The sequence below is a fragment of the Hylobates moloch genome, unplaced genomic scaffold (assembly GCF_009828535.3).
Source record: "Hylobates moloch isolate HMO894 unplaced genomic scaffold, HMol_V3 SCAFFOLD_9, whole genome shotgun sequence".
NCBI lineage: Eukaryota > Metazoa > Chordata > Mammalia > Primates > Hylobatidae > Hylobates > Hylobates moloch.
The window spans coordinates 26259661-26274422 of record NW_026652284.1 but is presented as its reverse complement, the minus strand read 5'-3'; the positions used below and the strand labels follow the sequence as shown (position 1 = coordinate 26274422).

The following is a 14762-nucleotide window of genomic DNA, read 5'->3' as shown; positions in this document are numbered from 1 at the left end:
GATTCTGACACAGAGGGTTTGGAAGTTGCTTAGACAGATCTGCTCCTGTAGTTCACAGAACTCCTCTGGCTACTGCAGTCCCTTTTTTTCCTGAGTCTTGTTTGCTGAAATCTCCTTGAGATTCTGTGAGACAATAGCCCCTATTTCTTCCAGTAAATTACTCTTTTTCTTCCCCTTTAGACAGCCCGTGCTGGTTTCTGTTACATGTAAACAAAAAGGATTTTATTTTTTATTTTTTTAGGCTAGTCAAGTGAAGCAGTGGGAGGCAGAGGACAAAAACAATATTGACTAAGGCAATAAATGTATTGTACAAGTGAAGTATTTCCCAACTTGTATTCTGTGGAATGCTATGTTCTCAAATGTTAACAAGTTCCATACAAGAACCATTTATTTCTAAATTCTAAAGTCACATTCATATTATGAATTATATTAAACATATATAGTTACTTTTATTATACCTAATAATCTGTCTTTATAAAAGTGTCTACCCAAAAATGCCAGCAGATTCCATGAGAAACTACCTGTGCTACAATGATCGTCAAACTTTGGTGCATACATAACAGAATCAACTGGAGGTCTTGTTAAAGGATTGCTGAGTCAAACCCCCAGTTTCAGCAGGTTTGTGGTGGGGCCTGAGAATTTACATTTCTTTTCTTTTTTAGATGGAGTCTCGCTCTGTCGCCCAGACTGGAGTGCAGTGGCGCGATCTTGGCTCACTGCAACCTCCGCCTCCCGGGTTCAAGCGATTCTTCTGCTTCAGCCTCCCGAGTAGCTGGGACTACAGGCGCCCGCCACCATGCTCAGCTAATTTTTGGATTTTTAGTAGAGATGGGGTTTTACCATATTGGCCAGGCTGGTCTCAAACTCCTGACCTTGTGACCCACCTACCTCGGCCTCTCAAAGTGCTGGGATTACAGGCGTGAGCCATCGCGCCCAGCCTATGGTACACCTTTACTGAGGAAACAATTCAGGAACTTCACTCTTAGTAAGGCAATTGTTGATTATAAGTCAAAAAAACACTATCGTGCACAAATTTAGGGGATTTTGTATACCTTGTTTTTTTGGTTACAAATATGCAAAATGAAAGATGTTTGCTAATACTTGTTTCCAATTTTTAAACTTTTCAAGTGTACTGTTAACGTTAAAACAAAAGGCATTTGACTTAGTATGATTGTCTCTTGAACTTCATCTTTTGAGGTTATTTTGTTGCTGGCCACTTGCCAGATTTATAGGCACTACTAAGCCCTCAGTGCTGAGATTCAGCAACATTATAATCATTATAATTCAAAGTGTAGAGTTTTTGTTTGTTTGTTTGTTTTTTAAAGAGATGGGGTCAAAATGCTGCCTAGTCATGTCTGGAACTCCTGGGCTCAAGCAATCGTCTTGCCTTAGACTGCCAAGTAGCTAACTATAGGCACACACCACCACACCTGGCTGTGTTCAGTTTCATGGGCAAGTCAAACCATCTAGTGTTTTGTCTGTATGGACAAGGTCAATGAGACTTCTCCAAGCTTTTATCACTCAATGGCCCTAGAGGCCCTTGTGAGATAGATAGGGTCTTAGGACAAATAACTCATTACAATCCTGGGCAAATACCCTACTGAACTGGTGAACTGAAAATGTTTTGCTAATGGCCCAAACATCACCTCAAATTTTTTTGCCTAGAGGAGTTACACAACTAGTTTATATAATAATTTAGTTATACTAGGCCCTTAAGTCTAATTTGAAACAAAATACTTGGCAAAGCAAAATATAACCTAACAAATAACTCTGATTTTCTGCTAATAACAGACTTGGTTTAGTAGTAAAAAACCTGGACAAAGTCTCACTGCCAAGGTGCTGAGTGACTGTATAAATCACATGATTTCTAATTCCAGTTCTCTCAATCTACAAAATTAGAACAAGGATGACTAGCTCATATTAAGTGTCCTCTAAACCATTTTAAAAATGCAAAATGCTGTTTTAACTGATGGTACTTTCAAGTGTATCTTTTTTTTTTTTTGAGACGGAGTCTCATTCTGTCACCCAGACTGGAGTGCAGTGGCACAGTCTTGGCTCACTGCAACCTACACCTCCCAGGTTCAAGTGATTTTCCTGCCTCAGCCTCCTGAGTAGCTGGGACTACAGGTGTGTGCCACCACACCTGGCTAATTTTTGTATTTTTAGTAGAAACGGGGTTTTACTATGTTGGCCAGGCTGGTCTTGAACTCCTGACCTCAGGTGATTCACCCACTTTGGCTTTCCAAAGTGCTGGGATTACAGGCATGGGCCACTGCGCCCGGCCCAATTGTATCTTTTGAAGCAACGACTCCTTCGGATCTCCAGGATCGTCCTGATCTTTATGCTTCAGATTGGGATTTATCCTTCAAGAAGCTTTCTCTGAACACGTCTAATTAGACTGGGAGGGGTATTTTGTCTGTGTCACACCTATCCCCCCAACTCGTGTTGTTTCATAGCACTTATCACACTGTGCGTTGTCTGTGCGCTCCTGGATGCAGGGACGCCTCTAATCCATTTCAGCGGTCCATTAGTGTCTGTCTATCTCTTCCAGATAGAAGAAGGCATCAAACACAGTTCACTGATGACAATTTATTATAATCTGTTAGTAGCACACAGACAAATATTAATTAAACCAGAACCATGTCTACACAGAAGAGGGCAATGACATGTGCCATTCTATGGGGAACTGTGTGCACTTAATCATCATGTTTTAGCATTTTGATCTTCTGCTTATGCCGCTCAATTTCTTTCTGCAGACGCTCAATCTCCTTCTTATGATGAACGATTTCTTCTTCATGATGTTTTTTCAAAGCTGCCAGTTGTTCTCTACTCTGTGCTCTACAAGGACACGGTGGCTCAGGGTTTAATTTCAATCCTTCACCCCAAAGAGATCTCTAAGCATAACCCGTAATGTCTAAGCAAAGAATAGGAGTCCCAATTCCATGGGAGTCTGGCTGGTCATCCTCTTCTACTCCTCAACTAGTGAAAGAATAACCCATCTTAAATTGAGGTGTAGCCATCTTAAGAAGACCAAAGAGCTTATTGCTTTCAGATTCCTCTTTAAAATAGAAAACTCCAGAGAGATGTGACACAAGTCCCTAATACCTTATGAGGGGAACAACCCAGGGAACTTGACTCCCCTTTAGGGAAAAGAAAAGGAACAAAATGAGGAAGACAAACAAAGGGGTGCGGTTAAAAGGCAAATATCCATTTCCTATTCCAATCTGTCTAGAGCTTTCTTTGCCTATAGAAATGAATGGCCCACTGTAAGGCCAATAAAGGGTCTCTTGCATGCGCAGTACTTGGCAGTTCAATTTAGGTTCCAAGAAGGGACTGGATTACAATGCTCGTTTGGCCACATTTAGGCCTGTTTTAGTTTTCCTTAACTACAAAATGTAGGGGCTCAATTAGTCTCTAACGGCTGTACCTTGGCTCTCTATACGGTATGGCAGGTGTCATCGTGATAATTCTCAACAGAAGGCAGAAGTGAAAGGCCAAAGGATAAGCAAAAGCAAGATTAATTCCTCACTGCTCTCCAGAGTGGACAGAAGTCAGTTAAAGATAACTCAGGGCTGGCAAAGGGAGGCCCAGCCCACTCCATACTCCTAAGCAGGAGAGGGAAATCTACAGGTCTAGGCTGGGCTGAGCAGGGCAAAAGCCTTTAGAAGATGGTGTCCAACCATAAGTAGCTCCCATGACCAGCTCCCATCATCCTCACTCTTGCGGAGTCGGGGGGTCTAGAAACACCTGAGAAACCTGAATGCATGCAGGCTTGCAAAGCTAAGGCGTGCTGGGGAGGAAGGAGAGCGCAGAGGGGGTGACAGGTGGGTGAGGGACGAGGGAGTCAGGCTGGGAGGCAAACGTTGGACGGTCGGATCTAGACCGTTGTGCGAAGAATCTGGGGGTGTTTCGCACGACCTGAGGAGAACTCCACGCGGGAGATGGTAATGATAAAGGAGGAGTTGAGCCGTGGGTTGTTTTGGAGACCCGCCGGTGGAAATGGTGTGGGGGCCTGCAACTGTTGGGCAGGGAACTGGGAGTGCCCTACAGGTGGCAACGGTCGGGACATCAAGGGTTAGGGTATACCGGATTGGGGCCCCGGAGTTCTGTTGGGGGATGGGGCGCCCAAGGCACAAGGTAGGAACGGGTGGGGCGATTGGCAGTTTAAGGATTGGCAGGCCCTGGGAGATCTAGGGCTGGACTTGGGACCCGGTGAGCCTCACCGGAAATATCGTTCCTCTTCAGCCTGCTCTCTCTTTCCGAAGGCCCCACCAGCTTCCCGGATGGAGCCCGCGCCCCGGTCGACATTGTCGGACTGCAGAGAGACAGGGACACTGGTAAAGGTACGGAAGCAAAGATGGGATCCGCCCTCGGGGCTGGAGCAGCGGACACTGCCGCAGCGTACCTGATCCGAGCCGAAGCCTCGGGCTTGCATGGTCCTCACGCCCCACACGCCAAGCCACGTCCGCGCCGCCAACGCCGTTACTGCCATTGCTGCTGGAGGTGCACGTCTGGCGTCTCTGCCGCAGCAAGCAGTCTCTTGTTACGCGCTAATGGCGGGGACGGCCAAGCACCCAATCTGGTTGACGGAGGGGCGGATGAACACAGGAGCAGCGAATCACGGGAGAGCGGAGGCGGGCTTCCCAGAGCTCACAGCGAATCCCGAGCAAGAGACGGGTCTATTCTTAGCCAACCGCTAGCAAGAGCTTAGGGCCAAAGGACTGGAAAGAGGAATGATGGAGGAGTTTAGAGAGCTGGCCAGAAGCCGAAATTTTGGCTCCTGGACCCATCAGAATGAGGCTTGGCGTCCACCTCCAGCCCACGATTTCAATCCTAAAGTCGTTATTATTCAGAGCCCAAAGGAAGTTTTCCCTTCCCTGGCCTGCTAGCATCAATAAAATGGGGGAATTTGGGTTTTGGGAGCTGTGTCCAGGATGCTGATGTCCAGGATACCGACATCCAATGTGCCTCGGCTTAGATATACATAAATCGTGTTCATTTGTTATGGGAAGTGTCAGTGTTCTGGCTGAGCGCGGTGGCTCACGCCTGTAATCCCAACACTTTGGGAGGCCGAGGTGGGTGGATCACCTGAGGTCCAGAGTTCGAGACCAGCCTGGCCAACATGGGGAAACCCGCGTCTCTACTAAAAGTACAAAAATCAGCCGGGTGTGGTGGCACGCGCCATGACTGAGATTCCCACTGCACTCACCTGGTGACAAACGAGACAAAAAAAAAAAAAAAAAAAAAAAAAAAAAAAAAAAAAAAATGAGGCACAGTTTCCTAGGACCTCTTGAGACTGTTTCCCCAAGCTATGGTCACTCATATTGTCTCAGAATAAACCTTTTAAAAATATTTTAGTTTTCGTTAACAACATATTGTTGAATGGGCTTAATAACTGCAATTTTGGCAATGTGGTGCAACGCAGTAGAAAAAAGCAGGCCGGGCGCGGTGGCTCACACCTGTAATCCCAGCACTTGGGAGGCCGAGGCAAGCAGATCACCTGAGGTTGGGAGTTTGAGACCAGCCTGACCAACATGGAGAAACCTCATCTCTACTAAAAAAAAAAAAACACGAATAATTAGCCGGGCGTGGTGGCGCATGTCTGTAACCCCAGCTACTCGGGAGGCTGAGGCAGGAGAATTGCTTGAACCTGGGAGGCAGGGGTTTCAGTGAGCTGAGATCACGCCATTGCACTCCAGCCTGGTCAACAAGAGAGAAACTGTCTCAAAAATAAATAAATAAATAAAAATAAAAAATAAATTAGGTGGGCATGGTGGCATATGCCTGTAATTCCAGCTACTTGGGAGGCTGAGGCAGGAGAATGCTTGAACCCGGGAGGCTGAGGTTGCGGGGAGCCGAGATCACGCCATTGCACTCCAGCCTGGCAACAAGAGCGAAACTCTGTCTCAAAAAAAAAAAAAAAAGGATAAGTAAGAGTCTAGGGAAAGCTTAACCTTGATCTTGACCTCCCTTCATCCATCTAATGAATGTGAACAAGACAATAGTAGTTTTTACTTTCATGAAATTTATAGCTCTTCTCTAACTCATTTTCTCTTCTCTGTTTCTTCTTTTTTAGATGAGAGAATTGGGCCAGATTATCTACCTGATTGATGATTATAAAAATACCTTCTTTGGGGCTGGGTGTGGTGGCTCACACCTGTAATCCCAGCACTTTAGGAGGCCGAGGCGGGTGGATCATGAGGTCATGAGTTCGAGACCAGCCTGACTAACCCCGTCTCTACTAAAAATACAAAAATCAGCCGGGCGTGGTGACATGCGCCTGTAATCTCAGCTACTCAGGAAGTTGAGACAGGAGAATCGGCTTGAACCTGGGAGGCGGCGGTTGCAGTGAGCCAAGATCATGCCACTGCACTCCAACCTGGGCAACAGAGCAAGCCTCTGTCTCAAAAAACAAAACAAAACAAAAAAACCTTCTTTGTTTTCTATGAAATAGTAAAACTGGCTTTATTGATCATATTTTAGTTAAGAAAATAGCAGCCCTGCCTGGTATTTTGTTTAATTCAATTTATGTGAAATACCTATTCACATATTGTTTAACTCCATTTATGTGAAATATCCAGAATAGGTAAATCCATATAGATAGAACACAGATTGCTTGTTTTCAGGGACTGGGGAGAGGGGACAAATAGGGAGCAACTGCTTAATAGGTACTAGGTCTCCTTGGCCAGGTGCGGTGGCTCACGCCTGTAATCCCAGCACTTTGGGAGGCCAAGGCGAGCGGATTACGACGTCAGGAGATCGTAGACCATCCTGGCCAACATGGTGAAAATCCGTCTTTACTAAAAATATAAAAATTAGCCGGGCATGGTGGTGTTTGTGTGTAATCTCAGCTACTCTGGAGGCTAAGGCAGGAGAATCTCTGGAACCGGGGAGGCGACACTGCACTCCAGTCTGGGTAACAGAGTGAGACTCTGTCTAAAAAAAAAAAAAAAAAAAAAAAAAAAGAGTAGGTACTAAGGCTCCTTTTGAGGTGGTGAAACTATTTTGGAACCAGATAGACATGGTGGTTGCAGAACATTCTGAATGTTCTAAAGACCGCTGAGCCGGTCCGGTGCGGTGGCTCATGCCTGTAATTCCTGTACTTCGGGAGGCCTGGGCAACATGGCAAGACCCCATCTCTACAAAAGTACATAAAATTAGCCGGGCATGGTGGCGTGCACCTGCAGTCCCAGGAGGCTGAAGTGAGAGGATCGCTTGAGTTTGGGAGGTCGAGGCTGCAGTGAGCTCTGCCTGCACCACTTGACTCCAGCCTGCACGACAGAGATCCAGTCTCAGAAATAAATAAATAAATAAGCCCACTGAATTATTCACTTTTTCTTTTATTCTTATTATTTTTTACCTAACAACAATGAATTAAACAAATTATTTACTTTAAAGTGGTTAATTATATGTTATGTGTAATTCGTTTAAATTTTAAAAAGCCCTCCTACGTTTAAAGTGCCTGGCTGGGCTGCGAGCCCTTTAAGAACCTCTCAGGCGGGAGGCGGGGCTAGAGGGGCGGGCCTGTAAGAATCACGTGAGGTGACGCCTGCGCAGAAGGGTCACGTGGTGGCTGGGCCGGGGAAATGGCGGCTTCAGGAGAGAGCGGGACTTCGGGCGGCGGAGGCAGCACGGAGGAAGCATTTATGACCTTCTACAGTGAGGTGAACACAGAGTGAGGAGTAGTGGCACCGGGGCGACCTCTCCCGGATCTGCTTTCCCAGTGGACAAAGGCAGTGGCCGCCTGGCCTGGACCGTTGGGCGATTCCTTCAGTCCAATCTTCGGGGTGGCGGGGGTCTGGGGGTGTGTGAGCGTCTCCCACTGATAGCTGCTGGGAGATCCCCCGGGTCAACGAAAGAGGGGATGATGTTCGACCTATCGAGGGAGATGGCGAGTGTGTCCAACGTAGTGCGGGCGCCCAGGCAGAGTGCCCCAAGTCCGCGGAATCGGGGGCTGGCAGAGGCTGGGCCCTTCCTGGGAGTGACTTAGCCTTCTTGGCCCCCGAGACGTTTCTTAGTCCTCTGTAATGAGTTGTTTTCGTGGTTGTTTCTGCCATTCACGAACGCCAGGCACTGTGTATCATGCCAGTTAGGCATTATATTATCCCCATTTTACAGATGACGAACCTGAGGTTTAGGGAGGTGAAATAGTTTGGGGCCTTACAGTAGGTTACAGCTTGTTTGGTGGTATGTTAGGACAGCAGTGGGCTTGTTCTGAGCCTCCTTTACTATCGCATCTCCAGCGCCTAGTATGTAGTGGATGCTCAGTAAATATTTGTTGAGTGAATGAATGAATAAATGAAATACCGTCTGGAGTCAGAATCTCAGATTAAATTCTTGCAGTGGGCTGGGCACAGTGGCCCACATCTGTAATCCCAGCACTTTGGGAGGCCCAGGCTGGAGGAACCCAGAAGCTCGAGGCTGCAGTGAGCTATGATCGTACCACTGCACTCCATCCTTGGCGACAGAGTTGTGAGACCCTGTCTGAGTCAGAATCTCAGATTAAATTGTTGCAAGGGGCTGGGCACGGTGGCTCACATCTGTAATCCCAGCAGTTTTGGAGGCCCAGGCGGGAGGAACCCAAAAGCTCGAGGCTGCAGTGAGCTATGATCGGACCACTGCACTCCATTCTTGGCGACAGAGTGAGACCCTGTCTCTTTAAAAAGAAGGAAAAGAAGGATAGAAAAAAAAATTCGTGGACGGGCGAGGTGGCTCAACGCCTGCAATCCCAGTACTTTGGGAGGCTGAGATGGGCGGATCACGAGGTCAGGAGATCGAGACCATGGTGAAACCCTGTCTCTCCTGGAAATACAAAAAATTAGCTGGGCTTGGTGGTGGGCGCCTGTAGTCCCAGCTACTTGGGAGGCTGAGGCAGGAGAATGGCGTGAACCTGGGAGGCGGAGCTTGCAGTGAGCAGAGATCCCGCCACTGCACTCCAGCCTAGGCGACAGAGCGAGAGACTCCGTCTAAAAAAAAAAAAATTCTTGAAAGACAGTTAACCTGACTGGACTGGGATTGAATTCTTTTTTTTTTTTTTTTTTTTTTTTGAGGCGGAGTTTTGCTCTTGTTGCCCAGGCCTGGAGTGCAGTGGCACGATCTTGGCCCACTGCAACCTCTGCCTCCCGGGTTCAAGCAATTCTCCCGCCTCAGCCTCCCAAGTAGCTGGGATTACAGGTGCCTGCCACCATGCCCGGCTAATTTTTGTATTTTTGGTAGAGACGGGGGTTTCACCATGTTGGCCAGACTGGTCTCGAACTTCTGACTTAAGGTGATCCGCCTGCCTCGGCCTCCCAAAGTGCTGGGATTACAGGCGTGAGCCACCACGCCTGGCCGGGATTGAATTTGTTCAAGACATTAATTTTGCAGATCTTCATATTCCACATCTGTAAAAACAAGAGAGTTAATTTAATTTTATTTATTTATTTTGGGCCAGAGTCTCACTCTTGCCCAAGCTGGAGTGCACAACCTCTGCCTCCTGGGTTCAAGTGATTCTCCCACATCAGTAGCTGGGACTACAAGCTTGTGCCACCATGCCTGGCTGATTTTTGTATTTTTTTGTAGTGACAGGGTCTTGCTGTGTTGCCCAGGCTGGTCTTAAACTCCTGGGCTCAAGCAGTCCTCCCGCCTTGGCCTCCCAAAGTGTTGGGATTACAGGCGTGAGCCACTGTGCTTGGCAAGAGAGTTAATTTTAAAATAAATATTTTCATGACGACTAAAGTTGTTGTATAAGAAAGCGTTTCATAAAAAAAATAAAGCAGAAGCATCTTTCTCAGGGTTAAACATGGCAGAAGATGGGACCTCTGTAGGTTGGCATGGATTTGAGGAATGGAGTTGCCCCCAGCAGGCTGTGAGCCATTCGGGGTTAAGGACCAAATCACATTCATCTTTTATTTCTTGCAATTGTGACAGTACTTTTTACATAGTAGTTTCTCCAAAGTATTAAATTTAGGTCTAGACACCTGGCAGGCACTGCCTGTAGTCTCAGCTGCCCGGAAGGCTGAGGCAGGAGGATTGGAGGATCACTTGAGCCCCGGAGGTGGAGGTAGCAGTGAGCCATGATCTGTCTTCTGTCACTGCAGTATACCCTGGGCGACAGAGCAAGACCCCTTCTCAAAAAACAAAAACAAGCAAAAAACCAAATAGCAACCTTTGTTTGTTTGAATTGGATGGGAAAAAATATCTAAGGAAGGATGCTTTAGTCATTTTTTAAAAAATAGAGACAGGGTCTTGCCATGTTGCTCAGGTTGGTCTTGAATTCCTGCACTCAAGTGATCCTCCTGCCTCAGACTCCCAAAGTGCTGGGATTACAGGCATAAGCCACCACACTGGCCTCATTCACTTAACAGATGTTTATTGAACATTTGAAATGTACTAGTTTGCTATTTAGGTGTTGGGGATATGGTAGTGAACAAGAGAGAAAAAAAATCCTGTTTTCATAGAGTGAAGAGGGAAGATGTCTAGAAGGAATGACTTTTTATGTTAATGAAATTCTTTCCAACCTTGTTTTGGCCATAGGAATAAAGATGGCATGTAGCATACCAGAGATTCATTCCAACTAGCATTCCAACTCTGACAGTGACACCAAGAATGTTTTCCTGGGACTGCCTGGTGCTTGTTCTCCCTGGCATTGTCTTCAGGTCAGGGATTTTTCTTTTTTCTTTCTTTTTTTTAAATTAAAAATAGAGATGGGGTTTTGCCATGTTGCCCAGGCTTGTCTCAAACTCCTGAGCTCAAGCAATCCACCCACCTCAGCCTCCCAAAATGTTGGGATTACAGGTGACAGCTACTGCGCCTGGCCAAGTCAGGGATTTTTTCTAACACTATTAGAATTAGGTGGTGGAGTTGTTTGTTCCTTCCCATCAACAGTTTTAAATGTTACTCATAGTTTATGTCTTACCATGATTGTATTTTTCCTTTTTTTGCTCTTTAAATTTTTTTCTTTATTTTTTTTCCTCACAGAGAAATCTCTTATTTTTTTTTTTCTTTTTTGAGACAGAGTCTTGCTATGTTGCCCAGGCTGGAGTCCAGTGGCGTGATCTCGGCTCACTGCAACCTCTGTCCCTGGGGTTCAAGCGATTCTCCTGCCTCAGCCTCCCGAGTAGCTGGGACTATAGGCCGTGCCACCATGCCCAGCTAATTTTTTGTATTTTTAGTAGAGACGGGGTTTCACCATGTTGGCCAGGATGGACTCCATCTCCTGACCTCGTGATCTGCCCACCCCCTGGCCTCCCAAAGTGCTGGGATTACAGGCGTGAGCCACTGCGCCCAGCTTATTATTATTTTTTTTTCTTAAAATTAAAATCTGTAAATGAAGTATAACCACACACAAGCACATCTTCCATCATTAAAGTGGAAGTTCTTTAAAAGCTGTGACTTATTTATCTTTGAATCCTCTTGATGCCTGCTGTGGGGTCAAACTGTTGGGGTTAAAATTCTGGCTTACAAGTTGGGTAATTGGGAACAAGTCAGTTACCTTCTCTAAGCCTCAATATTCTTATCTGTGAATTGGGTATAATAGCAGTATCTACCACATAGGGTTGTTGAGATTAATAAATACTTGTAAGGTTTTTATATTAAAATTCAACAAATGGTAGTTTTAATTTCTCAAAGCATTTAGCAAAATGTCTTGCAGATGGTAAACATACAAATAAATGTTTGTTGAACATATCAGTGAACATTGTGTTAACATAAACAATTCTGTTTGTTATTGAATTCTATTAATGAAGTTTTTAATCCTCATAATTTTAGGTGAAACAAATAGAGAAGAGAGACTCGGTTCTAACATCGAAAAATCAGATTGAAAGACTGACCCGTCCTGGTTCCTCTTACTTCAATTTGAACCCATTTGAGGTGAGCTGAATGATGGTGCTAGGGCCTCTGTAATGGGGGAGATTTGCATAGCTGCAGGCATACCTACGTCAGAATACATACCTAATTTATATCATAATTAGGGTTGAGAAAAATGGTGGAGTAAAGTGATGGAATCTGTATAGTACAAAATTGAGTATTCCTTATCCAAAATGCTTGGGACCAGAAGTTTTTTGGATTTTTGATTTTTAAATATATACATACATTCTGCTTACTTACTGGTTGAAGCATCCCAAATTAGAAAATTCAGAATTTTTTTTTTCTTTTGAGACGGAGTCTCGCTCTGTTGCCCAGGCTGAAGTGCAGTGGCGCGATCTCGGCTCACTGCAAGCTCCGTCTCCTGGGGTTCACACCATTCTCCTGCCTCAGCCTCCCGAGCAGCTGGGACTACAGGCGCCCGCCACCATGCCCGGCCAATTTTTTGTATTTTTAGTAGAGACGGGGTTTCACCGTGTTAGCCAGGATGGTCTGGATCTCCTGACCTTGTGATCTGCCTGCCTCGGCCTCCCAAAGTGCTGGGAGTACAGGCTTGAGCCACCACACCCAGCCGTAAAATTCAGAATGTTAATGAGCGTTTTCTTTGAGCATCAGTTGACTCTCAGAAAAGTTTCAGATTTTGGAGCATTTTGGATTTTACATTTTTGGATTAGGGATACGTAACCTGTATGTAGATTGTGTTTAAACTTGGGTGATTGTACTTCACAGAACTGAAGAGGCAGCATGTTAAAGAAAGTGAGATGGTCACATATCTTTCATCATCTTTTAGCAACCCAAATATATAAGGATTTAATTTCAGATGTGAAGGGGTGGCTAGCGCTGATAAATTTAGGATTCTTTTTTTTTTGAGACGGAGTCTTGCTCTGTCCCCCAGGCTGGAGTGCAGTGGCGTGATCTTGAGTCACTGCAACCTCCTCCTCCCGGGTTCAAGCGATTTTCCTGCCTCAGCCTCCTGAATAGCTGGGACTACAGGCATGTGCCACCACGCCTGGCTAATATTTGTATTTTTAGTAGAGATGGGATTCCACCCTATTGGCCAGGCTTTTCTCAAACTCCTGACCTTGTGATCTGCCTGCCTCGGCCTCTCAAAGTGCTGTGATGACAGGCGTGAGCCACTATGCCCAGCACTTTAAAAAATTTTTTTTAACAGGCAGCCCTCTGAACCAGAATAGGTTCAGAGAGACTCCCTAAACGACTTTCTAATTGTTCACATATACAAATAATTTTGAAGTGAATATTTTTGTATCTGTTAAATAATAGAAACAACACTGGGCACTTAGAAAAAACTCCTCTCGCTTTTTTTATTGTGGAAAAATATACATAGCATAAAATTTGCATTTTGACCAGGTGTAGTGGCTCACGCCTGTAATCTCAGCACTTTGGGAGGCCGAGGTGGGAGGATCACTTTAGGCCAGGAGTTTGAGACCAGCCTGGCCAACATGGCGAAACCCCGTCTCTACAAAAATAATACAAACATTAGCTGGGCATGGTGGTGCATGCCTGTAATTTCAGCTACTTGGGAGGCTAAGGCACGAGAATCACTTAAACCCAGGAGACGGAGGTTGCAGTGAGCTGAGATTGTGCTACTGTACTCCAACCTGGGCGACAGAACGAGACTGTCTCAAAAAAAAAAAATTACTATTTAAATTTTTTGTTTTTTTGTTTTTTTTTGAGTTGGAGTCTGGCTCTGTCATCCAGGCTGGAGTGCAGTGGCGCAATCTCGGCTCACTGCAAGCTCCACCTCCCGGGTTCACGCCATTCTCCTGCCTCAGCCTCCCCAGTAGCTGGGACTACAGGCTCCCACCACTACACCCGGCTAATTTTTTGTATTTTTAGTAGAGACGGGGTTTCACCATGTTAGCCAGGATGGTCTTGATCTCCTGACCTCATGATCCGCCTGCCTCAGCCTCCCAAAGTGCTGGGATTACAGGCGTGAGCCACCACGCCCAGCCTAAATTTTTTTTTAGTTTTACAATTCAGTAGCATTAAGTGCGTTCACAGTGTTGTGTAACCATCACCACTGTTCATATTCAGAATTTTTTCTGTATCCCAACCAGAAACTCTGTATCGACTAAACAGTAACTCCTCATTTTCTCCCTGACCCCAGTAACCTCTACTCTACTTTGTCTATGAATTTGCCTCTTCTAGGAAACCCACGTAAGTGGAATCATGCCGTATTTGTTACTTTGCGTCTGGCTTATTTCACTTAGCATGATATGTTCAAGGTTCATCTGTTTTCTGTTTTTTGAAGAGTAATTTTTCAAGAATTTTTTCATTTTGAAACAATCTCAGATTAACAGATTTCAAATACAATATGAAGACTTTTCCTTGAGCTCTTTAAGAATAAGTTGTTAGTATGATGGTCTATCACCCTGATACACTTTAATGTGATTTTGCTACAAATATCCTCTTACTGAACCACAATATAAATTATCAAAATCAGGAAATGAACACTGATACATTGTTACTATGTAAATCATCAGATCCCATTCACATTTTACTAATTGTCCCAAAAAAGTCTTTCTCAGGGGCTCTCTGGATAGATTGTTACTATATAATCATCAGACCCCATTCAGATTTTACTAATTGTCCCAAAGAGGTGTTTTTCAAGGCTTCTCTGTCACTCAGCTCACTGTATAGCTCACTGCAACCTCAAACTCCTGGGCTCTGGGCTCAATTGATCCTCCCACCTCAGTTTCTCAAAATATTGGGATTAAAGCTGTGAGCCACTGTGGCTCTTTGGTTTGTTTGTTTTGAGACAGAGTCTCACTCCATCGTGCAGACTGTAGTGCAGTGGCACAATCTTGGCTCACTGCAACCTCCACCTCACGGGTTCAAGTGATTCTCCTGACTCAGCCTCCCTGGTAGCTGGGATTACAGGAGTGTGCCACCGTGCC

At 45.4% G+C, this 14762-nt stretch overlaps 2 protein-coding genes across 2 annotated transcripts in view; one reads left to right on the top strand and one right to left on the bottom strand.

Annotated features, from left to right (window-relative positions):
- Positions 1–2574: 2574 nt before the first annotated feature.
- ATP5IF1 (ATP synthase inhibitory factor subunit 1) lies at positions 2575–4568 on the bottom strand. Its single transcript, XM_032759498.2, has 3 exons — positions 4406–4568; positions 4224–4315; positions 2575–2838 (listed from the first exon to the last, which is right to left on the bottom strand). The coding sequence occupies exons 1-3, from the start codon at positions 4490–4492 to the stop codon at positions 2697–2699; spliced, it is 321 nt and encodes a 106-aa protein (XP_032615389.1). The 5' UTR covers positions 4493–4568; the 3' UTR covers positions 2575–2696.
- Positions 4569–7555: 2987 nt separating this feature from the next.
- DNAJC8 (DnaJ heat shock protein family (Hsp40) member C8) overlaps positions 7556–14762 on the top strand; it is a 28883-nt gene continuing 21676 nt past the window's right edge. Inside the window, exons 1-2 of the mRNA XM_032759497.2 lie at positions 7556–7664; positions 11749–11850. Coding sequence (XP_032615388.1) covers positions 7587–7664; positions 11749–11850 — 180 coding nt within the window. The 5' untranslated portion in view covers positions 7556–7586. The remainder of the gene's footprint in view (positions 7665–11748; positions 11851–14762) is intronic.

Bases quoted from the DNA above. Each gene is read 5' to 3' on its own strand.
- ATP5IF1 (XM_032759498.2), bottom strand. From the start codon at position 4,492: ATGGCAGTAACGGCGTTGGCGGCGCGGACGTGGCTTGGCGTGTGGGGC. The intron at 4,316-4,405 runs GTACGCTGCGGC...GTCTCTCTGCAG, and splicing joins GAGGCTTCGGCTCGGATCAG to TCCGACAATGTCGACCGGGG. The intron at 2,839-4,223 runs GTGAGGCTCACC...GTGTCCTTGTAG, and splicing joins GAAGAGGAACGATATTTCCG to AGCACAGAGTAGAGAACAAC.